This window comes from Hemicordylus capensis, chromosome 9 (genome assembly GCF_027244095.1).
Source record: "Hemicordylus capensis ecotype Gifberg chromosome 9, rHemCap1.1.pri, whole genome shotgun sequence".
NCBI classification, from domain to species: domain Eukaryota; kingdom Metazoa; phylum Chordata; class Lepidosauria; order Squamata; family Cordylidae; genus Hemicordylus; species Hemicordylus capensis.
Window position 1 is genome coordinate 17,594,136 of NC_069665.1, and position 24,463 is coordinate 17,618,598.

Consider the following 24,463-nt stretch of genomic DNA (forward strand, 5'->3'; position numbering starts at 1 on the left):
GCTCATTTTCTACAAAAGACTGCAAATCCTCCTCCCAGATCTCCCCCCTCCAAAAACTTTCAAAGAGCAAAAAGTCTTAAAACCTGGGTTTTCAGATCTTTGCCGCAGGGTTGAAGGCAAGGCAGCAAGGCGGCTTTGTTTTTGCTTTCTGTAGGCGTGTCTTGCTCTTATCACATAAATGTAAAGATGGACGTCTGAGCCTTGCAGTGAATTTTCCGGGAAACTTTGCTAAAATGCAGGATTTTTTAAAATCGGATATAAACTGGGATGAGGTGAAATCCAGCAGGAAAAGCCCAATTTGTGTGTGGGGTGCTTCCAAAGGCATCAAACTGACTTTGGCAGGAATTTGGCTGTAGCGACACAGCCTTTCTCGAGGAGATTTGGGATAAAGCCTCTGTGTGAGAAAGCTCCTGGCAGCTGCTCTCACTTTATCCCCAAAAAGCCACTGAAATCAGGGTTGTGGAGGTTTTTACTCTAAAGTGGGCTAAGCTTAAACTGGAAGGAAAAATCCGAGTTGTGTGTGAAGTGCTCCCCAAAGATCTCGCAGGGACTTTAGTGAGAATCTGGCTGAAGTGTGAAAGCACCCCGTCCCCAGCACCGCCACTTCCGGGAGAGATTCGAAGTAAAAACACTGTGTGAAAAAAACTCCTGGTGAATTCAGAGGAAATTAACGTTCACAGGTGAACGTGCATAGGACTGGACTCTGTGTAGAACTGGGAAGGGCAGCTCGCTTTAAAATCTCACCCTGGAAATTTGAAAAGCACTCCTGAGTCCTGTTCAAAGCCAGAAAATTCGACCTGATATTGTCAGGTCGGATTTTTTAAAGCTTTTTTTCATATTCCCTCTCTTTCCTCCTGCTTTTTTTCTTTCTAAAACCTCTTCTCCAGCTTTCCCAGTATCAAGATCTGGGTGCCGATTCCTTCCCAACCCCTCAAGTGTGCTGCCAGGCTGATTCCTACCTCCTCTGATCTCCCTTCCCTCCTCCATGCCTGAATCCCAGTCTGTGGAGGAATAGCTTTCTAGCCTACCTCTGCCACCATGTGTGGAGGAACAACTCTCTATTCCTCCTAACCTCTTGCCACTGCCACCAAGGACTTTTATACACAGCAGACTTCACCGCAAATTTACTGAGAGGCTTTACTGCAAACTCGAAGTTGTCCCCCCAAAATGACAAAAATCGTGGATTTTTCCCCCTGTGGATATAAACCGGGCTAAACTAGAATATGCAGTCCTAATTCGGGGGAAACCAGAATCACATGTGGACTGGTGCCTGCTAGCTCGCAGCATCGTCAGGGTAAATCCAGTTGATATGTGGACTCGCACCCTCCATTCCGGAGGAGATGCGAGCTAAAAGCCATGTCTGGATAACTTCCTTTTGTCTGGCTGAGTCCACTGCAACAGCTCTTCAAAAATTACCAAAACCCAAAACACTAATAGTGTGGAAAGGCTTTATAGGCGTGGGGTGGAGACAATTCAACCAGCCTCTAATTTTCAGGGGAAAATCAGTTCAATTAAAACATTTATTTTACAGCAAAACATACACACTCAAAACAGTTACTTACAGATCATGTCAGGGGGAAATAAAAAGCTGAAAAAATACAACCACTACCTGGCTCTATACTGGTCTCTACTCAGAGTCCTCTGTACTTTCTTTCTACTCAGCTTCTAGCTTGCTGGGGGCAGTCTCTTGTACCTGTACCAAATTTGGGGCAAATCAGTACAGCAATTGCAAAGTTGTTGGTGGGACACACACACACACAGACTCAGCCACATGGATAGCAAGGTGATCTCGTAAGGGTACTTTCCATGCGGAAAGTAGGAGAAATTATCCTGCATCACTGTATCTTGCATCTGGCAGCTAGGTTCCACACTATGCCATGCAAACCAAGACTTCTTTTTCCTGCACCATCTGAAGACACTGGGCCTATAAAGGAGGACAAACATTTCTGAACAGAAGGAGGTTTATTCACCGTCTGAGAAGTTCTGCCCAAACCGATTGAAGAAAGTGGCTTCAAGACTTGTGCTGGCTTCTTTTAGAGGCTATTTTGGGCACCCAGGGCGTGGGTCACAGAAACAAACTCTCATCCCGGCTGGGTCTCGCCTGTTATTGATATATAGGACCTTCACCAAGGAAGCTTCTTGCCCTTCCAATCAAAAAAAGCACCGCTGTGCTCATTGCTGAGTGTGGAAAGGACACTGAGGATTCCTCGCACGCTCTCGTCCACTGTGACGTCAGCCTGCAAGGGACAAGCGGAAGTGGAGGGTAAAGATCACAGTCGAGGCCTTTCTCTGTGGGATGGCTGGCTGGCTTTTTACTCTTGCATGCTGAGTGGGAGATCTTCCCCATCTGAGCTTCTTTCCCCTACAGCCACAAATGCTGAGGAGGGTGGTGGCCCTCAGGGTCAGATCCGGCCCCTGGAATTTCATACTCTGCTAACTGAGCAAAGAGGCACCATTTAAAATGGCGATTCTCTTCTAGTAGAAGGAAATCAACTGTACATCCCTAGGCAGTGTACATCCCCTACTAATGGTGGTTGTTGCTGGTGTCTACTTTGTTCCTTTTTGGACTGAGAGCACTTTTGCGACGGAACCATCTTATTTCTTTTTGTATGTCAACCAGTTTGGGAACGGAAAAGCAGAATATAACAATTAATGAGAATAATAAAGCCATTTGGGGCTTTATAGGTAATAACCAGCATTTTATATTTCGCCTGGGAGTTATTTGCTCACAGCTTCATGCTTCGGGGTAAATGTTGAGCAAAGCCAAACTACACTTGCGGCATTGAGGGAAGCAGCCCCTCCCGTCAGCTCTTGGGTTTTGTTTTGAAACACATTCACATGGCATGTGTCCCCGTTTTCCTTGGTGGGGGGGGGAAGAGAGCATCCTAAAGAGCAATATCTGCATTTCTAAAGAAAGCATCCTTCTTGTCATGCTAATGATTCTACATCAGTGCCTCTCCCTATTTGCTCTGGTGATTTCAAAAAAAGTAGCTTAAAATCAGCATTTTAAAAATCTGGAAATACGTCAAGATAAGCTAGAATTCGCATCACAAAGCCTGATTTGTGTGTGGAGTGGGTCCAAGGATCTCAAAGGGACTTTGGGGTAAGTGTGGCTGGTGTGTGGATGCACACACTCTCCTCTGAAGTAGATTCGGGCTAGAAGCCCTGTCTGTAAAGCCTCCTGGAAATGTATTGGCTGCCAGTGTAATTGATCTCTTCAGGTAGCCCCAAAGACCAACCTGGTTACTGCATTCTGTACCAGCTGCAATTTCCAGACAATGTACAAAGGCAGCCCAATGTAGAGCACAATGCAGTAGTCAAGTCTGGATGTTACCAGCATATGCACCACTGTTTTAAGGTCTGTTTATCCATTATCTGTCTAGCTGGTTTTGTGGTAGCAAGCATGAATTGTCTCCTTAGCTGAGCAGGGACTACCCTGGTTTGCATTTGAATGGGAGACACATGTGAGCACTGTAAGATATTAAGTAATGGGGCTGCTTTGGGAAGGGCGTTTGCACGCTTGCACGCAGAAGACTGCAAGTTCCCTCCCTGGCAGCATCTCCAAGATAGGGCTGAGAGAGGCATCTCCTGCCTGCAACCTTGGAAAAGCTGCTGCCAGTCTGTGTAAACAATACTGAGTCAGATGGACCAATTGTCTGACTCTGTACAAGGTAGCTCCCTATGTTTATCTGCTAACATTTCTACTCAAAATGGCACCCACCTCTTGGCCACCCATGTCTGTCTTCACCCATCCCGGATGAATCATGGTGCACAGAATTCCATCCTCCTTGTAGCTCATAGCCTGGCACTCTGTCAGCATGTTAAGAGCAGCCTGCAAGAAGGCGGGTGGGAGAGACAGTCTGCAGCAAGTGTGGCTGCAAAGAGAGCAAAGCATCTCATCTTCTCTGGAAAGGATTAGCAGCAGCTTTGGAACGTGGGCCATCTCACACGACACGGAGGGAAACTTGGGTTTGCTACAGAAGGGACACTCAACAGAGAGCCGACCATCACATGCAATTGCAAGCACAGATTTGCTAGCTCCCTGCCTGGGAAAATGTGATGTGTGATGGAGTTCTTCCATGATCTAGAAAAGGCCACCAAGTCCACTGACACTCCCCTCCCTGTGGCCACCCACCTCCCTGGGCATGGAAAAGGGCCAGTAGCGGGGCAGTTGCCATGCTCTTTGGGCGAGCAGTGGTGCTTTACCTTGCTGCAGCGGTAAGAGATTGCGGGCTTGCCGTAGGTTAGCGAGACTAACTTGATGGAGCCCAAGAGAGAGGAAATGTTGACAATGGCTGCCTTTCTGCAGCTCAGCCCTTCCTGCAAGCTGGCTTGGGCGGCCCTCCTTAACAGAGGCAGGAAAGCCTGGAGTGGAGGTGGGAGGAAACAGGGAGGTCAAGATGAAGCAGGAGGAAACCATGGCGCCCACTGCATCAGACACCTCCGTTCATTCAGGGTTCCTTCTCATGAAACACTCTACACTCAGGAATGGTCATATTTTTCCAATCTTGCCCTTTCTCCAAAACAATCTCAAGGCACTGTACATACTTTACAGTTCAACTGCCCTGGGAGGTTGGTTAATGACTGGCTTAAAGTCTCAGCTTTGTGGCTGAGTGGTGACATGAATCAAGGGCGGAGCCAACATTGCTCGAAGCGGTTCAAAGAACCCGGGCCACCTAGCTCATGGGCAGTGCCTCGTGCCCTAACTATGCCCCCTGCTGTTGACATTGGCAGTGAGCCCTGTTTGCGAGCAAACTCCAGCATGCTCTGTGTTCACAGTGTTCTGAACTCTGTTCTGCTCTGAACTCTGACCCTACGGCCAGTGTGCCCATACCTGGCTTACTAACAGTGGCCCAACCACATTGGTCTTATATTTATTGATCATGTCTTCCAGATCCACTGCTTCCAGATCCACCTCTTTATAAATCCCTGCATTGTTTATCAACAGATTGAGCCCAGAGCCCTTCAGGTGATCCTCCACGCAGCCTGCGGCATCCTTAACACTTGCAGGACTCGTAGCATCTGCAGAGACAGAGGTGGGAGGGATGGTTAGAGACTCAAATAACTTGCTCATTCATTGAACATATTTATAACCTGCGCTTCCAGCACAATGTTGCTCAGGGTAGCTCACAACAACAAATCACAGTAAAATAGCAGGAAACCCAAAAATTAGGCAAAGCAGTATAAAACTAATGGCTAATGCTGGCTAAAAACTGGAATCTTAATTATTACCAAGTTTAAATCCCAAAGATCACCAATACCCACTGCATGTGAAATGCTAAGATGACCTTCTAAAGAGGAGAGTCTTTAACTGCCCGTTCTAACTCTATGCTGATCTGCAGCATAAAGGATAGTGGGTGAGAGAGGACATACCGAGTTTTATCATTACAACATTTGGGTGTCTGGAAGCCAAATTCCGCAATTCCTTTAAGAAAAAAAAACAGACAAAAATGAGAAGCAGAAGAATACCCAGAGTAGGCAAATGTATAGGTTGGTGGTTGAATATACAAGCCTTCAAATTTCACAGAACTCTTCTTCAGGTAGGCTTTTCTGGCCATGGCACAGTGTGTTCAAACTTTTCTCTTTCTTATCTCAATATTTTGCCCCAAATGCATCCTTTTATTCACCTGCCATTTCAGCAAATGGCCTAAGCCTGTTCCTGATGGCTGTTCCATCAACTTGGAAGAGCTGCATCTGTGAAAATGTGTGGGAATGTAGAGGATATTGCTCCTAACCAAATGTGAAGGAACATAGGAAGCTGGTATATACTGCGTCAGACCCTTGGCCCATCTAGCTCAGGACTGACCAGTGTCTACACGGACTGGTAGCAGCTCTCCGAGGTCTCAGGCAGGAGCATATCCCAGCCTTCCTGGAGATGCTGCCAGGGGGTGAACCTGAGGCCTTTTGCATGCAAAGCAGATGCTCTACCACTGACGTATGGCCCAATTCCCAAAGGCACTGACCACCCCAAGACCTGACTAAGACCTGTAGCGACCGGCGGTTAGGATTGGACCATGGGGTACATAGGAAGCTGCCTTATACGGAGTCAGGCCATTGGTCCATCCAGCTCAGTATTGTCTACATTGACTGGCAACAACTCTCCAAAGATTCAGGCAGGCATCTTTCCCAACCCTACCAGGGACTGTGCCTGGGGCCTTCTGCCTGCCAAACAGATGCTGTAGCCCCACCACTGTGCTGTCCACAGAGGCCAGAGTTACACTTTGCTCCTCTGCTTCCTTCCCAGTTTGACTCCTGGTGCAATTCACAAAAGAAAGAACAATCTCATATGATTTTATTGGCAAAAAAAAGAGAGATTGATCAAAAGGTGGAATGGTTGGCCCTGGCATGCCAGGATAATTTTTAATTACCAGTGGTGAGACATGCTGTCCTAAGGACACTTTTAATAATTTGATATACTTAATTATGCTGAGTAGACTTCAAAACTGTATATTTGGGGTGTTGCACCCGAAGGATAGAGACAATAAAACCAAGACCAACTTATTGTAAGTGCCTAACTTTGACTGGATCTTGACCATTCTCTTCTAGTTATAAGAGAGATAATACATGATTGGATTCAACCAAATATGTACACAACATTTTCACACTGATCTAAATGGTACAGTCCAGGGGTCCCCAACCTTGGTCCCCAGAAGTGGCTGGACTACAATTCCCATCACGCCAAATCCCCACTATGGCCCCGGATGATGGGCTGTAGTCCATCTTGGCAGTTTGGGATCCTCTGGAATAGTCCCTTACCTGAATTAATACAGAACCCCCTTTCCCCCATCCCATCGCTATCTCTCGGCTCCACTTGTTTCTACACTCCATCTCAGGTTTTGTATTTACAGTTACTCAAGACAGATTTATGATGTCTTTTTGCACTCCTAGCCAAGAAGGTGAAATCCACCCCTCCATAAATACATACATACAGTTTTATGTATGTAAGAAGCCATGGGCAACTCACGGGGCGGGGGCAAGCACCCCCCCAACAGACAAGTAGTTTGCCCCCCTCCCCATTTATGGACAACAGGATCTCCTTCTTTCTTTCTTTCTTTTGCAAATTCAATTTTTATTGATTTTAACAATAGCAATATTATCATTCATTAAAAATACACACATAAAAGGTGGACTTCCCGCTCACATTTCCTCGTGAATCAACAACTATACAATTTACCCTTGCTATGATAATAGTTCAAAACATAAGTTCAAACCCTTACAGAAACATAATTAATCTAACCAACCTGCGATTTATACTAAATTTCAAACCCTGCTGTCAAGTCCATAGTAGGTAAGTAATTCTTTAGCTACAACAAAAATGGTTTCCAATCTTCTTCAAAACATTCCGACAACAGGATTTATTCCAGTGCAATTATGCTCGAGATGAGAGCTCTAATGTGAAACACGTGTTCTTTCAAACACCTAACGTGGGGACGCAGCTCGCCCACCCAGGAATGCTCCCCCGCCCACCTCGAAGCAGCTGGTTCGCCTGTCCTGAAACCTGAACTAGCGCACAGTGGCCCAGTGCCGAGTAGTACAAAGGTGCGGAGCGCTTTGCAGATTTCCCAGGTGTGAGATCCTCTCTGCCTATGGGCACAGTTCGCTCCTCTCCCCCGCAACAAGCCGCTTTCTCGGTACTGAACAACCTGACCGCCCAGCAAGCAAGGCGGGAGCAGCCCCGCCGAGTAAGCCCATCGGCCGCGGCGGAGCTGCGCGCTTCCCAGGAATCCTGCGCAGCGGAGGGCCATGGCCGCGCACGCCGACTGGGGAGCCCCAAGCCCCGCTAGCCACCTGCCTGCCTGGGAAGCGGCTGTTGCTCCCCGTACCTGCCCGCGCTCCCCGTCCGGCTCCCGGCTGCAGGCGAAGACCCACTGCGGAGGGTCGGGCTTGCCCAAGAGCTGCCGGACGAGCTCCAGGCCGATCCCGCGGTTGGCTCCGGTCACCAGGACGCTGCGCGCTCCGAGCCCCGCCATCCGAGCATCCGGTGCGCGGCGGCCTCCGCGGCGGCCTCTGACCTCGCCGACAGACTTGGCCGCCTCCTCGCCCCACCTCCTCCCGCTCCTCTGCTCAGCGCGCCTCTTCGCGGCCTCCTGCTGCGGCAGCCACTCAGTGCCGGGCCTGGAAAAAGGAGCCTTTCCTCCCTTTCAAGAGAAACGCAGGGAGCTTGTCTTGTCTTGTTCACACCGACTGGCAGCGGCTCTCCGAGGCTTCTGGTAGGAGTCTCCCGCAGCCCTACCTGGAGATGCTGCCAGCCAGGGATTGAACCTGGGACCTTCTGCACGCAAAGCAGGTGCTCTGCCCCTGAGCTATTGACATCATCCCGAACACGTGATTGGCTTTAAAAGATTTGAGGGTGGCTGCAGAGGGCGGGCGGGTGAGGCGCCCCCATTTCTGTTTCACAAATCTAACATGTGGGATGCAGCTGGCCCGCCCAGAAATGCACTTTGCCCCTTCTAGGCCCTCCCTCACCCCATCCCTAGATAGGTCAAGGTAAAGTGTGCCATCAAGTCGAGTTCCACTCCTGGCTGGCTCCCACAGAGCCTGTCTTTGGTAGGAGGGGTTTCCCATTGCCAACTCAGAATATTTTTCTATCCTGCACTTCAACCAAAGTTCTCAAAGCAGTTTACATAGAAAAAGAAAGAATACATAAACAAGGTGGTCCCCTATCCCCAAAGGGCTCACAATCCATCCAGAAAGAAACTTAAGGCAGATACCAGCGACAGCCACTGGAGGGATGCTGTGTTGGGGCTGGAGTGGGCCAGTTGCTCTCCCGCTTTGAAATAGAAGAGCTTCACCACTTCTTGTCAGCGGACGAGGAGCACTGCTCGCTCGCCATGGCGCGTGAGGAAATGGCATGACAATAACTTCAGCAAATCCTTGTCACCCAGAGCTTTAGTTCCACTCTCCTTCTAGATTTGACAGTAACATGTTTGTTTAGTCACTTTGCTGATAGCGTCACCAAAACCTGTGCTGGCATAGCTACCATTCCTGCCCTGAGCCTTCTACATGGACAGAGAACTTGTCTCATGCCTAACATCTTAGGGCCTGCTCATGGCCCCACCAGTAATGGAGGAGATCCGGCTGGCAGAAACTAGAGACAGGGCCTTTTCAGTTGCGGCCCCTCAACTCTGGAACACCTGTCCAGAAGAGCTTTGCCATGCTCCCCCCTCAATGTTTTTAAGAAACAACTGCACACAAACATCTTTTTTAGAGAGACTTTTAAATAATTTATTTATCCTCTGCTTTTATTTGGTAGGTTTCTTAGTGTTTAGTTTTTCACTGATAGTCTTTACTTTTCAATTTTGAAAACTTGTTCTAATTGTGGTTTTAGCCTGGTCTTAACTTTTTAATCCTAATTTTTAAATTCTGTATTGTATTTTTGTATTGTATGTATTAATGTTGTAAGTCGCCCCAAGCAGTTGTGCACTGAAGGGATGGGGTATAAATATTTTTAATAACAAACATATAACAACAACAACAAGAAGAACAAGGTTGACTCAGCCTTCCATCCTTCCGAGGTCGGTAAAATGAGTACCCAGAATGTTGGGGGGAAATATGCTAAATCATTGTCAACCGCTTAGAGAGCTTCCAGCTATAGAGCGGTATATAAATGTAAGTGCTATTGCTAATTAATCATAATTAATAATAATACACCTCAACACCACAGAAATCACCATCAGCCAATTACAAAAAGCAACTTTACTGGGAACAGCCTATATTCTGCGACGATCTCTATAACCATTGACAATAAAATTCTGGCATCCCAGCTCCTTGGGAAGGACTCGATGTCTGGATAAAACCCACCAGTCAACAACACCTGCCTGACTGTGTAAATAAGTAAATAGATAAATGAACATAAAGGGCGGCGGCGGAGGCCGGACTGAAACGGAAGCAAAGGCGCCGGGACCGCGGAGGAGCGCCGGTACTTCTCCTCGGCTGCTTCTCTGGCTGCACTCTCTGACTCGAAAACAACCCGAGAAGCTTTCCTCCCGCCAGGTCTTATGGGCAACTGCCCTTGTGCCCCCGGTCAGGGCATTGGCACTGCCAGCTGTAGGCTCGAGCAAACAGTCTCCAAGGCAAATACGGAGCTCGGGCGTTCCGAGGAAAGGAGGGCTCCTGGCGGCTGTCCAGTCCTTTGCCTCAGGGGGAGAGAGCAGCTCGGCCGCTCTGTTATCAGGGGCAGACAGCGCTGGACTAGCCCCATGCATCATGCGCCAGGGGCGTCGCCAGGGGAGAGGGGGCCGTGCTCACCCCGGCCCTCTCCCCAGCACCGTACGCATCCGAGGCGAAGGGCGCAAGGTGTGCCGCGTGGGCTCCCAGAGCGCTCAGCGGTCTCCTCCTCCTCCTCGTCGCTACACGCAGTCCATGCAAGCCTGCAGGCGGGATCTGGGTGTGTGTGTGTGCGCGCGCAGCGGGCTGGGCGGGTACGAGGCAGGTGAGAGAGAAGGCTGCCACTGGCAGTGCGGAAGGCCCGCCGCCGGGCGCAGTGAGGTGGCGGCGGCAGGAGCCGCCAAGTCCTCCTTCTGCAGCCTCCTCCCATTGGGCAGGGCTGGAGGCGGGAGCGGTCAACCAAGCCCCTTGAGCTCGGGCCTTGGGCAGTGGCGTGTCGACTTTGGATGTGCTGCTGCCAGGTCGAGCTGCAGCAGGAGCCCGCCAAGCCACATTATATAACGTCGGATGTGCGACAGGAGCCCGCCAAGCCACATAATATATAAGCGCCCAGGGAGGAGCTGCGCGTGGCATTGGTCGCTGAGCTGGGGGCTGCACGCAGGATCTCGCTCGTCAAGCACAGCAAGCCAGAGAGATGGCAGCAGGGCTGGATCCACGCAGCGTCCTGGTGACCGGCTCCAACCGGGGCATCGGCTTCGAGCTTGTCAGGCAGCTGGCTGCGAAAAGCAGCCGGCCAGAATGGATCTTTGCCACTTGCCGGGATCCAGAGGGACCACGTGCCCAGGTGAGGCTCAGGGTTTATTCCACTGTCTGTACCCACGTTGGAAATTACTAATAAATAAATACTACTACTACTAAATAAGAAATAGATGCCTGAGTCCTTGGTACAAAGGATGTGTGTATAAGATCCCTGCCAAGGTTTCATGCACTTTCCTTTCCCAGGTTTGGTACTGTAGGAAGCGTTCACAAGATCTTTTAAACACAGATGAGTTACCCCTTGAGGCATAGAAAAACCAGAACTTAAAGTAAAGGGGTCGGATGGATCCAAAGTGGGGTAAGAGTAGAGCAGCTGCAGCAACAACACAAACAATAGTAGTAGTTGTAGTTGAAGAAGAAAGAATATATTATTGTTTATTTAAATATCTATATAAGTGTAACCCACAAAAAGTCCCCCAATCAATTTGCACAGCAAGGAATGAGAAAACCATTCCCTGTGCTAAAGGGGTTCACGGTCACCCAAGAATCAGAAGGAGACACCAGCAAAAGGCACTGAGGGGGCTGAACTGAACTGGGCTGAATAGGGATTTAATGGGAGAAATGCTTGGAGTTAGGGAAGATAACTGGGACGAAAGATTCTGAAATACATAACATGGGATGTTATCCGCTTGAACTCAGTGAAGCTGACTCATGGGTAAACATACTTCAGATTACACTGCTTTTTAAAAAAATCACCAGACACCATTACATTTTTTAAAACCATCATTAAAGTAGACACGATCGCTCCTAAGTGTCCCTTCCGACCTGCTTTAAAAGTGGCCCCTTGGTATACAGAGGAGTTGCGAAGTCTGAAGCAGCAAGGTAGGCGACTGGAACACAAATGGAGAACTTGGCTCGAATTTGACAGGACACAGCATAGAGCCTATTTGAAGGTTTATGCAGAAGTGATGCATGCAGCAAAAAAACAATTCTGGTCTGTGTGCATTGATTCTGCAGGTTCGCGTTCAGCAGAGTTGTCCCGGAGTTATGAGGAGTTTGATTTAGGCTCCTTCCCATTTGAACCAGTCCCCAGAGACTATGTTCTGCTGTGATGCTTTTAATGAGATCTTTGTGGACAAAATATCTTGTATTTGGGCTGACTTGGATTCCACTGTTTCTGTAGAGTCTATTAAGGGGGTGTCTAGCAATCCCTCTTGCAGTATTAGATTGGATCAGTTTCAGTCTTTGATGCCTGAGGACGTGAACAAGCTGCTTGGGGAGGTGTGGCCTACCTACCACTTGTTCTCTGGATCCTTGCCTGACTTGGCTGCTTCTATGTAGCAGGGAAATGGTTGGAGATGGCCTAGTTAATATCATTAACTCATTCCTGAGGGAGGGTAGGATGCCTCCTAGATCTCCTCCTCCTCCTCCTCCTCCTCCTCCTCCTCATCCTCATCCTCATCCTCATCCTCCTCCTCATCCTCATCCTCATCCTCATCCTCATCCTCATCCTCATCATCATCAGGAAACGGCATCCATTCCCTAAGGGCAGTAATGGGCTGGATGTGCCTAACCCTACCACATCTACGGGAGAGTTTTATTTCTAGCTTTAGGTTTGATGCAACCAATTTGGCTTCATTCCACATGCATTTCCAGTTGTTTCGAAGTTTTGTCAGATCTGTGAGGAGAGTTTCTATGTTTGCTACTTCAACATCCAGTGTGGCATCTCTAGCTTGGATCACCTTGTTGCAAATATCTATGCCAGCTAATATTTTGTATCAATTTCTTCCCCTCTTTTGTTGCTACAATCTGCACACTTGAGAAATCTTTCTTGAATCTCATACTTCATTTCTTTTAAAAGTACATATCTCAAAAGAAATGTTGTTGGTTCAATATGGGAGGAAACTGGTGTGGCATCTACTGTTACTGCGAAGTACTTTGCAGATTGCCTCTCCAGCAAAATGTGTCGTTTCACAAGATGTGAGCATTCTGCAATAAATGCATTCTGTGAGTCAGGGGACAGATAATGTGCTTGAAGCCACTCACTCATTTTCTGTGACTCCTCGACACTTAGCACATGTTCCTGAACAATGGGGTCCCACCTGGAGAGCAGATCCATGAGTCCTAAAAAGTGTCCATTGTTTGAATCACCAGTTCCATGGGATGAACCAGTAAATGCCAGACCATCTTAAGTTTCTTTGTAGCATAGAATCATTGGCTTATCAGAACGTACAATATGTGATGCCTGGTCTTTTGAATAGGCGTAGCCAAGCTGGCGATCATAGTTAACATCATTAGGCCACAAAAGTTCTATAGATAAGCTATGAACTGTTGCACTAACGTGTAATATAGGTTACAGTTAATACTTTGGCTCCCTGGCCCAGGTACGATGTACTCTCTGCACCCCCCTATCATAGGCCCTGTAGGGAAGCACAATGCAGAGAAGCAAAATAGAGAGGGGACAAGGCATTCTGTGTGTGTGTGTGTGTGTTGTGTGTGTGTACTGTAGGTGTGTGTCTGTAGACTGTAACAGACCTGCTCAACTTAGGCCCCTTAGCTGTTTTGGAACTACAACTCCCATAAGCCCCAGCCACAGTGGCCAATAGCCAGGGATTATGGGAGTTGTAGGCCAACATCTCTAGGCGGGCCAAAGTTGAGCAGCCCTGCATGTAGAGGGAGGTGTGTGGGGTGAGAAGTCAAGGGGTGGGAAGGGAAGGAGTGCATCAGAGGACTCTCTCTCTCTCTCTCTCTCTCTCTGTGTGTGTAGAGGGAGGTGTGTGTGACATGTAATACAACTAGTATTATTATTTGAATAAAAGTGATTGTTTATATCATAGTTCTATAGCCTACATGTATAACTGAATGAAGTATTGATGTTGATAAGGGGAATTGCTCCCACTTCAAGGATTGTCAGCAAACCTCATAGAATGATTTACTTCTGGTTAAATAACTCTGTCTGTGTGTGTTTGAAAGAATGCATGAGTGAGCAAAATACATACCAGCCCCGAAGACAGAACAAATGTTGGGAAGAAATGCAGATGACCCCAAGAAGGACCAGAGAAGACCGGAATGAAATGCTGAAGGCAGCAGGAAAAGGAGTTGCTTGGCAAACAAGGGCTAAGGTCGATCCTGGGATCAGACGGATGTAAACACAGAACATCAAACAGCCTCAAAGGACAGGCAACCCTTTTTAAAGCCAGGCATCTACAGATGCTTCCCCGGAGAAGCACTGAAGATCGTGGGGCCCACAGTTTCTTCCAACACCCCATTTTAAAGACTGATCACCTTTTAAATGGGGCTGGTGAGTATGTATGTGTGTGTGAGTGAATGGACTATAGTTTAGCTGATGTTTAGGATGTAACAATAAACTGATGAACTAAATCCAGCTGGTGTCCGGGATCTGTTTTCTTTTGGGGACTTGTACTAGCCTCTCCAAAGCAATACTCCTAATTACAGGTGACCCCCTTAAATATTGGTCACATGTGGGTGGGAAGGGAAGGAGTGCATCAGAGGGAGTGTGTGTGTGTGTGTGTGTGTGTGTGTGTGTGTGTGTAGATGGAGGTATGTAGAGTGGAAAGGAAAGGGGTAGGAAGGGAAGGAGTGCACCAGAGGGTGTGTGTGTGTGAGTGTGTGTGTGTAGTGGGAGGTGTGTGGAATGGGAAGCAAAGGACTGTATCATAGGGAGTTTGGTAAATGTACCTAGGTGCATCTCTGCTGTGTTAAACTGTGTATGTTTGTGTCTTGGTTTTATGTAAAATATAAATTTATTTATTTATTTGAAATGTTAAGGGGCCCCTGCACATGCTGATTCGCCCCCAGCTCTGTACCCCGCTAGGGACAGCCCTGCTTGTTCCCGTATGAAATATAGATGAATGCTTCAAATTCTTCCCTGGAACCCCCAATCAGAGCAGAGCTAACTGTTCAAGCTGAGATATATTCTATAAGGCTCTTTGCATAGCCATACAAACACAACAGATGCATCTCCTGGGAATTATTCGCACATGGCTTCATGTTGCGGGGTAAATGTTGAAAGGAGCCACGTCGAATCACACTCGGGGCATTGAGGGAAGCAGCCCCTCCCCTCTGCTCTCGGTTTTTGTTTTTACAAGTTTACATGACATGCCTCCGTGTTTTCCTTCTAGCCAATGGTGGCGGGGGGTGGGGGCGGGAGGGAGAGAGAGAGATTACTAAAGAGCTATATCTGCATTTCAAAGACAGTTTCCCTCTTATCATGTTAATGATTCTACAACAGTGCCTCTCCCTATTTGCTTAAAAATTTGCTTAAAATTTTTTTTTTGCTTCATACCCAAGCTTAAAAGCAGCATTTTAAAAACCCGGAAAGAACTCGAGAAGCTAGAATTCACAAGACAAAGCCCGATTTGTGTGTGGAGTGGGTCCAAGGATCTCGAAGGGACTTCAGAGTACATCTGGCTGGTGTGTGAATGCACACACTCTCTTCCGAAGGAGTTTCGGGGTAACAGCCCTGTCTGTAAAGCCTCGTGCAGCCTTTTCACACCCGGCTTTTAGCTCACATTTCCTCTGGAACTGAGGTGCCTGTTCACATACCGGCCAATTTACCCTGAACTCCCTGCGAGCTACCAGGGAGCCCTTCCGCTTCACACATGGGTTTTTCATTGCACATTAGAGTGAAGCCTGATTCATACCCAAGGTTTTAAAATCCCACTTTTTGCGTCGGGTTTTTTTTGGCAACTTTGAACTCGCAGTAAAGCCTCGCAGTAAACGTGCAGGAAGCCACAGTAAAGCACATAAACCCGCAGTAAAGCCTGCTGTCTGGGAAAGCTCCTGGTGAAAACAAACACTTAGCAGGCCTTAACAACCCCTTCCTGTCTCCTTCATTGTCCTACCTCAAACCATCTCCTCTCCAGCACTTGCTGCTGCAACTTAAGACTCTGGCTTTACTCTCTTTCAGGAGTTGAAAACATTGGCTGCCAAGCATCAGGAAGTTGTGGTCGTCTCACTGGGTATGTGCCTGCTCCCCCTCTGCAAAATCCTTGTCCTGCATAGATGAGATAGGAGCTGAAGACCAAGACTGCTCCAAAAGATCAACTCTTTGCACTTTTAATTTGTAGTGGTTCCTTGTTGCACTCAGCCTACATGTGTGTTGCCCAGGTTGTGTGTCTGCTACAGCGTATATTCTGAGCAGTCATATGATAGCATTTTGTATCTGAGGATATGCAGTTCATCTCCCAGAGGGTGCATTCACGGAGCAGTTCACTGTTATTTTCACAATTGCAGGGGTTGGCTCGCATTCCACGCCCGGCTCCATGCCAGCGAGCCGGGCTTCTTACCCACTTAAAAGACTTCTGTGATTATGCAAATGGTTATTATTAATTTTATTAATCTTAGTACATAGTTGATACCAATAAAACCAGTTTTAAATTGCTTTATCATGTGTATGCTTATTATCCATGTCCATTTAATCCCCCAAATTCCTCTCCTTTTCAATGCATTCCTTGCCATTTCAAATCCAGTGTAAAAATTTCTCCCAATTAAAAAGAGATAACTTTCTCCAAGTGTTTTACATATTCCATCACTATTCAAGCCTCCATAAATATGGCATTAAAAAAACAATCAGAACAGGAAATATCAAATGAGAAAAAAGGAGTTAAAAAGAAAAATGAGAGAGATGAAAGGTGGAGTGAGGCAGAGAGAGAACGGGGGAAAGAACGGGGAAATCCCACCAGATGATCTTCAAAAAAGTCTTCTTTTTCAGCTATGCATCGGGGCAGTGCTGTAATAGGGTTCACAGGTCCCAAGAATCTGTGCTGTCCTGCCTCTGGGACTACCCTGCTAATTTCTGAGGCCGCCATGCTCACCCCTTCTCTTCCCCAGCGTGGTGTCATGTGCTTCTCACCTTGCCGCTGCAGTTGTTATTTGCTAGAGATATGCAAACAGGTCCGATGGTCTGGTGTAGAACTGAACACACACACACCCCTGTTGTTGGGGGTGTGTGTGTTTCACAATCTTTTTTTGCACTTAACCTATCTGGGGGGCTTCTCCAAGGCCACGGGGTGTGTGTGTCTCCGGAGGTTTCCCCTCCCCTGCTGGCCTCCCTTATGTGTCAAATCACCCTTTTCGGGCAGTCTCTGGCCCATTCCGGGCCTCACCTCAATCACATCAGCCATTTTGGAGGGCAATTTGTCACATAACGGAGGCCAGCAGGGGGAGGGGGAACCTCCAGAGAGACCCACCCCTGTGGCCTCGGAGGGGGTAAGTAAAAATAAAATGAAATAATTCTTTAAAAATTGTTCGCAACCCCTCCCCGGACTGAACTGGGAAGGGGTTGAGGGGGTGACGAACCGAACTGACCCGATCCAGTTCGGGTCCAATTCAGACCCCAACCCAATCAGGCCACCCGGTTTTGTGCACACCCCTATTATTTATTCATAATGTGTAAATTGTGATATGGGAAGTTATCTTCAATCCTTTGTGCTTCCAGAACAAGGGAGCATGCCACCAAGAGGGCAGCAGGGCAGGGACTCTGCAGGGCTGGATCGGGGCCGGAGAAGGCTCACTTTAATTACCATGAGCACTTTCTCGTTGCTGCCACAGACACCACTGATCCATCCAGCATCAAGGCTGCTGTAGCCAGAGTCACTGAGAAGCTGAAAGGAGCCGGGCTGAATCTGCTGATAAACAATGCTGGGATTGTAAGGAGGAGCTCTCTGGAGTCTGAGACGCCGGAGGACATGGCTGAGGTGTACCAAACCAATGTGATAGGACCCATGATCGTGAGCCAGGTAAGGCCATCCTGTGGTCCCTCTTTCACCAGAAGGTGTCGCAGAATTCTTGACGTTTGAAAAGTAGGTGACGTGTTGGCAGTGCTTCCTGGTGATGGATCATAGGCAGGCTTGCCTTTTCCCCAGCACTAAGAGAGCATATTTCAACATCTCCATAACAGGCAATGATTCAAGAGATGCAGTCTTCCTGGTTATGAAGTGATGGGGGGAATTCATATCTGTTGAGCCAGGATTTCACGGAGCTGCCGAGTGGATGAATGATAAGGAAGCTCTGGCATGCCACTAGCGAGGAACTGCTGGACTCATGTTTGTGGCCTTTGCCCTGATGAAGAGATTCCGGGTCCCGCCCAGTGGTGGCTCCAGACTTCTCCGCACCCGAGGCCGAGCACCAAATGCTGTCCTCCTTGCATGCACCCTCCTCCCCCATCTCTCTCTATAATGGGTAGCAGAGGGGGCATCTGTCTGCCTTGCTGGGGCCCCAGTCATCTGCTGCCTGTGGCGACTGCCTCACCTCACCTCATGGAAAGGCCGCCCTGGTTCCTCTCGCTGCCTCTGCAGATGTCCTTGATTCTCCTCTTTTCTTCTCCAGGCGTTCCTGCCCTTGCTGAGGAAGGCATCTCAGGAAAGCCCCCAGAAAGGGATGAGCTGCAGCAAAGCCGCCATTGTCAACATATCTAGCGAATGCGGCTCCATCACAAATGTCTTTGCATGGAAATTGGGACAAATCCCCAATTACCGTTGCAGCAAGGTGACTATGAGTTTCAGTTAACTTCACCTCAGTATGTTAAGAAGATTGTTGGAAACATCTGTCAAACAACATAGGAATTTAAGAACCTGCCTTATACTGAGTCAGAACTAGCTCAGTAGTCTACATTGACTGACAGTGGCTGCTCCAAGGTTTCAGGCAGGAGTCTCTCCTACCCTTACCTGGGAGTTATTCACACATGGCTTCATGCCGCGGGGTACCTGAAGAGCGAATTTGCTTCGCAGCAGATTCACAGATGTTTAATTCAGGGGATTAAATGGACAGTTCAGATAGGGTCGGCTCCTCTCCGCAAACCCTGGCAGATCTTTTTCCTCTGCGTTTCCACAGCTTGCTCCGGGTTTTTCTTCCAACCAATCCCATCCCAGAGGAGGAGGCGAGAGAGCTGTGTGTGTGTGTGTGTGTGTGTGTGTGTGTGTGTGTGTGTGTGTGTGTGATGCTGGTTACAGAAGAGCGGCATGACAGGTTGCCAAGCTGCCGAAAGGAGCAGAACACTTAACCTGAACCTGCTGGCTCTGACCCAAATATTTGCTGATTTTTATAATGAACTTACCTTTGTGAGTAAATGACCTCATGCTCCTACCCACCTACCCCAGACCATCTAAGAGGCAGGGAAGTTTAAAGTAGAAATCATTGCTTTCTCTCTGCCATGAAGAAAATTGCAGGTGAATCAGCTCAGACAAAAAGGACTCAGGTTCCATCAGAGCTGTAGTCTCCATTCTGCATATCTTCTGCACATTTTGCAGTTTGTGCTTGTGTTTAACTCAGGAATTTCTCCCTCCTCCTCCCCTCCTGGACTCCCTCCACAGAATTTCTCCAATCTGCCAAAACCCCTTTCTCCCCCGCCCCCACCCTTGCAATTGCAAATCACTCAGAGGACCATACCCAACACAGCTGTCAAACTCCCCTTCATTGAGTTTTGAAAAACGCCTAATTACTGGGAATGGTCAAAGGACCATGTTCATTGTCTGGGAATACTCCTGGAGCTAGCACTGGATCGAGATGTAGCTATTGTCATTCATGCCTCATTCACTTCTGCATTAGATAGACTACTGTAATGGACTACATGTAGGGCTGCCCTTGAACACCCTCCAAAATCTTCAGTCAAAGTGCTACCCACCTTTCAATTGGGAGAAGCCATTGAGAGTTGGTAGCTACATATCCTAAATACCAGAAATGATAAACTTAAAAAAATCTTGTTGCCCATGTCCATCACATGTTGCTTCTAGATAAATCTCCTTCACCTTTCTTCTGTTCTCTTGCCCACTGTCAATTTTTGCTTATGGAACTCTATAGAATATATTAATAACATCTGCAGAAATCTGAGATTGCTTCTGAATTTATTATTATTATTTTATTTTATTTTATTTTATTAATTCAGGGTCAAATTGAAATTTCTGCAGTAAGATGCTTTGTTCAGGGTGGAGTATTTTTTTTTCCACTGAAAAAAAGAAAAAGAAAGCTACTTGTTCATTGGAGGAGCATTAAATAACATCCCCTACACTTACCAAACCTTTCTCTTGACTTGTTCTCGCCACCTCATGGAACCGAGATGCATCATTCACTTCCCTGCTTCTGGTTTGTCTCCCTCACAGGCGGCTCTGAACATGCTCACCCGCTGCCAGTCCCTGGGATTTGCAGAAGATGAGATCCTGTGCATTACGTTGCATCCTGGCTGGGTGCAGACAGACATGGGGAACACACAGGTAGGTGACTCCTGGTGGAATCTCATCCTGACACAGGAGGAATTAAATTTATTAAAATGTTTTGGATTACATCCAAGGAAAACTCAGAGTAGACAGTACCCCTCTATTGTCATAGTAACACAAGAGACTGCCTTATACTTTGGCCCACCTAGCTCAGTATTGTCTACACTTGACTAGCAACAGTTCTCCAAGGTTTCAGGCAGGCAGGGGTGCACTAGGTATTTTTGGTGCCCGGACCCGAGGCTGAAAGGCTTTGGACCCCCCCCACACTGTGAGGCCCCCCTAATTTTAAAAAATAACTCTTGGGTGGCCAGCTGGCCCCACAGCTTATCCGCCACCCCGCCCCGCCACTGCTGCCTGGCCCCCGCCCTGTGCACTGCCGCTATTTCCCCCTCCTTGGCCTGTGCAGACTGGCCTCCTCGGCCTGCTCACGTGTGCAGCTGGAGTGTGGCATCCCGTGACATCACATGATGTCATGATACTCCTCCTGTGCACATGCACAGGGCGAGGAGGTGCATGCACAGTAGGAGTATGGAGTGTCACATCCTGTTATTTCATGGGATGAAACACTCCAACTGCACATGCACGCAGGCTGAGGAGGCGCACCCAGGAGGATTGGTCGCCACGGCGTCAGGCCCAGCCGTGGAGGCCAGAGGTGATGGCGGGCCCGGCCGCGGAGGCAGGCAGTGGCAGGCCTGGCCCAGGCGCGGAGACAGGCGGTGGGCCCGGCCGTGCAGACAGGTGGTGGTGGCGGGCCCGGCCGCAGAGATAGGTGGTGGTGGCGGGCCCAGCCGCGGAGACAAGCGGAGGCGGGCTCGGCCTGGCCACAGAGACAGGCGGCAGTGGCCGGCCTGGCTTGGCCGTGGAGGCCAGGCGGCAGTGGCAAGCCTGGCTGTGGAGGCCAGGCGGCAGCAGGCCCGGCCACGGAGGCCAGGCGAGAGGAGGGAGGGAGGGCAAGAGAGTGGGGCAGGAGGGAGGGGAGAACAGCCGGCCCCAAAGAGCGCACAGATGCTCTGTGTGGGTAGGCTAGTAATACTATAAAACTGCTATCCTTAGAAAAGAGGGTAACTATGAGATTATTAAACAGCTGTATTTAGACAATTATGAACATATAAAATGTGAAATATATAAAATGCAAGACGTGGTGGTTAAAACGGGGCATATAAAATAAGGCATCTAAACAGGAACACTAAAAAAGTAAGTCAGCGGTTTAAAACTATGCAGAGCAGATGCAAGGGAACGGCCTGGTAGTCACGGCCTGGCACATCCTACATGCTGCCACACAGAATTTGGCAGTGTTAAATGTGAAGGCTGGGTCTTCATCCGGTAGACATGGTTTGGGCGGCCCGGGTACTTGCAAAGCAGTAGAAATATAAGCTTGGCCCAAAAGTCTCTGTAAAAGGGGCACAAGAGGAGTACATGTTCTGTGGTTTCTACCTCCACTTAAAAACAAACCAACACCACAAAGTCCTTCACACAGTCAACAACTGTGTTCTACCCGGGTTTGGGAGCTGTGTGTGTTCCCAATTTCCGGCTGTGTGGAAGCAAGGGAAGAGGAAAAGCTACCCAGGAGTGTTGGAAGACTGGCGCTCTAGCAGGCTTCCTCGCCACTTCAGCTCCCGTCGTTCCCCCCTCAAATGGTGGTGAGGGGTGGTATGGCAGGAGGCAAGCTGTGGCATGGTGGCAGCAAGCCATGGGGGTGGGGAGGGCCGAGGGGCAGATGGCAGTGCCCCTGGCGGTGTGGTAACCATTGGGCACCTTGAAATTTGCCATGGCTTGCTGGGTTCAAGACCTGTGTTTTTGGGGCACCTTGAATACCGCTAGCTACCTCCCCAGTGACCAGCGTGTCGATGCTTAGACCTCATGAACTTCCAGAAGAAAGTGGTGCAGATATCAAGCATGCTTTCTTTCCTTTTTCTAAATTCAGAATTTAGTAAGACTTTTCAAAAAAAATTTCAGTAAACACAATTTTCAATACGCAAAATAAAAAAAAATCAATACAATTTTTTTTCTAAACTACCATTACTGTACATGTCCACATAGCCATAAGTCAAGAAATTAACACATTCACAATACCAACTTACTATAAACATTAAAATCTATATGAAATTTCACCTTTCAAAAATCCAAAAGTGGACTCCATTAAGTATAGAAAAATGATCTTTCTTATTTATTTATTTAATTTATTTTTACATTTATATCCTGCTCTTCCTCCAAGGGCCCACCTTATGTGGCACAGTGGGGAAATGCTTGACTAACAAGCAGAAGGTTACCGGTTCAAATCTGCGCTGGTACTATATCAGGCAGCAGCGATATAGGAAGATGATGAAAGGCATCATCTCATACTGCCTTTCATCTCATAAAGGCATCATCTCATACAGTGGAGGAGGCATGGTAAACCTCTCCTGTATTTTACCAAAGAAAACCGCAGGGTTCTGTGGGCACCAGGAGTCAAGATCAACTTGACGGCACACTTTACCTTTACCTTCTTCCAAGGAGCGCATGGTTATATTTATCCTCACAACAACCCTGTGAGGTAGGTTAGACTGAGAGATACATGACTGGCCCAGAGTCACCCAGTGAGTTTCATGGCTGAATGGGGATTTGAACTCGGGTCTCCCCAGTCCTAGACTAGCACTATAAGCACTATGCTATGCTGGCTCTTATTTGCCTCCCCTCTTTCAGTCTTATAAATTCTGTTAATCTTCCTTTTTGCTTTACCTTTTATAGTTGAACTCCTAGGAAAGTTTTTATGGAGTGCACTCTTGGTTTATCTCATCCATTTGTGATTCTTCCTGTCTGCTGTCTTTCTTTCCACAGTGCAGGTCTTTGTCTAACTCACTTATTCCTTCTTTTCAGCAACAGGCCCCACTGACTGTGGACGTGAGTGTGCGGGAGACCCTGAGCACCCTTGCCCGTCTCACTGAGAAAGCCAGTGGCACTTTTGTGAACTGGGAGGGGGAAGCTCTCCCCTGGTGAGATGCCCACCTGCCTTCTTGTCTGCACTACAAGGAGGAACCCTTCCTAGGGGCAATGAGCCTGCCTGCCTGTGCCTTTGTCCACAATAAATGCATCACATCCTGTGGAAAATCATATGAACAATTATTTTATTTATTTATTTATTTAGGACAACGTAAGTCTCGTGTCACTCACTGATTCTGCATTTCAAGACACAGGCCACACTTGTGCAAATTAGCCACTTTTGCACACAGACTTTGAGTGGTAATAGCAATAGCAATAGCACTTACATTTATATACCACTCTATAGACGGAGCTCTCTAAGCGGTTTACAATGATTTTAGCATATTGCCCCCAACATTCTGGGTACTCATTTTACCGACCTTGGAAGGATGGAAGGCTGAGTCAACCTTGAGCCCCTGGTCAGGATCAAACTTGTAACCTTCTGGTTACAGGGCGGCAGCTTTACCACTGCGCCACCAGGGGCTCTTAATCGTAATGGATTCTACATATGCTAACTTGATTAAAGAAGGAGTAATAGAGGGGTAGACTGGTTGTTTTCCTTTGCTTCACTTTCAGGATCTGCAGTGGAAGGTAAACACCAGGCATTAGGAGCCCAAGAATATTGATTTAAAGCAGAGATTCACCTTTGATCCACCTCTTCATCAATGAAAACAGCTGACAAAGGAATAAGCCAAAGAGACAATTGAAGAGTTAACTCTCGCTCAGCCTTGAGGTGGAAGCAAGCAAAAGGGGAACAGGAGCAGGACTCATAGGAAGCTGTCTTAGATGGAGTCAAACCATTGGTCCATCTAGCTCAGTATTGTCTACACAAGCTGGCAGCAGCTTCTCCGAGGTTGCAGGCAGGAGTCTCTCTCAGTACTATCTTAGAGATGCTACCAGGGAGAGAACTTGGGACCTTCTGCAGGCAAACCTGCAGGTGCTCTTCCCAGAGCAGCCCCATCCCCTAATGCGGACATCTTACAGTGCTCATATGTGTAGTCTTCCATTCAAACGCAATCCAGGGTGGACCCTGCTTAGCATGGCTGACAAGTCATGCTTGCTACCAAAAGACCAGCTCTCCAGGCTTGGTCTGTCCACATCATATTGCTTTTCTGCAAGTTTCACTCAAATTATTGCTGTTAAGAATATTGATAAACTTCTCAGCAAAAAAAATTAAAAAAAAGTCCTCAAAATGGTTCTCAGATGAAAGCATTGTTCCAGTTGTCTGAACTTAAAGTGAAGCTATGGGAGAAGGGATTCTGCAGAAAAACTTATCCACAAGAGCAATCTTCTTTAAATTCCCAGTATCAAGGAAACTGCCACAGAAGACACCATGGCCAGGTTCAGACAAAATATGAAATCAGAGGTCCCTTCCCCTCTGGTTTCTGAAGTTGCACATCCAAACCCAG

General features: G+C 47.9%; 2 protein-coding genes across 5 annotated transcripts; one reads left to right on the forward strand and one right to left on the reverse strand.

The window, feature by feature from the left end:
• Positions 1–1,502: 1,502 nt before the first annotated feature.
• On the reverse strand, positions 1,503–8,223 carry LOC128334251 (C-factor-like). Of its 3 annotated transcripts, none has more exons than XM_053270740.1 (6): positions 7,824–8,223; positions 5,374–5,425; positions 4,916–5,022; positions 4,207–4,365; positions 3,722–3,832; positions 1,503–2,237 (listed from the first exon to the last, which is right to left on the reverse strand). In XM_053270740.1, the coding sequence occupies exons 1-6, from the start codon at positions 7,968–7,970 to the stop codon at positions 2,124–2,126; spliced, it is 690 nt and encodes a 229-aa protein (XP_053126715.1). In that variant the 5' UTR covers positions 7,971–8,223; the 3' UTR covers positions 1,503–2,123. The 3 variants fall into 3 exon arrangements, with proteins under 3 accessions (XP_053126715.1, XP_053126714.1, XP_053126716.1); XM_053270739.1 differs by having other exon boundaries at positions 4,835–5,022; positions 7,824–8,220; XM_053270741.1 differs by lacking the exon at positions 4,207–4,365 and having other exon boundaries at positions 4,835–5,022.
• A 2,181-nt stretch (positions 8,224–10,404) lies between these two features.
• LOC128334247 (C-factor-like) lies at positions 10,405–23,186 on the forward strand. 2 transcript variants are annotated; one of them, XM_053270730.1, is made up of 6 exons: positions 10,405–10,951; positions 15,794–15,845; positions 17,437–17,624; positions 18,214–18,372; positions 19,983–20,093; positions 22,953–23,186. In XM_053270730.1, exons 1-6 carry the CDS (start codon positions 10,802–10,804, stop codon positions 23,070–23,072), a joined length of 780 nt encoding a protein of 259 aa, XP_053126705.1. In that variant the 5' UTR covers positions 10,405–10,801; the 3' UTR covers positions 23,073–23,186. The 2 variants fall into 2 exon arrangements, with proteins under 2 accessions (XP_053126705.1, XP_053126706.1); XM_053270731.1 differs by lacking the exon at positions 10,405–10,951 and adding an exon at positions 14,141–14,164.
• The last annotated feature ends 1,277 nt before the right edge of the window (positions 23,187–24,463 follow it).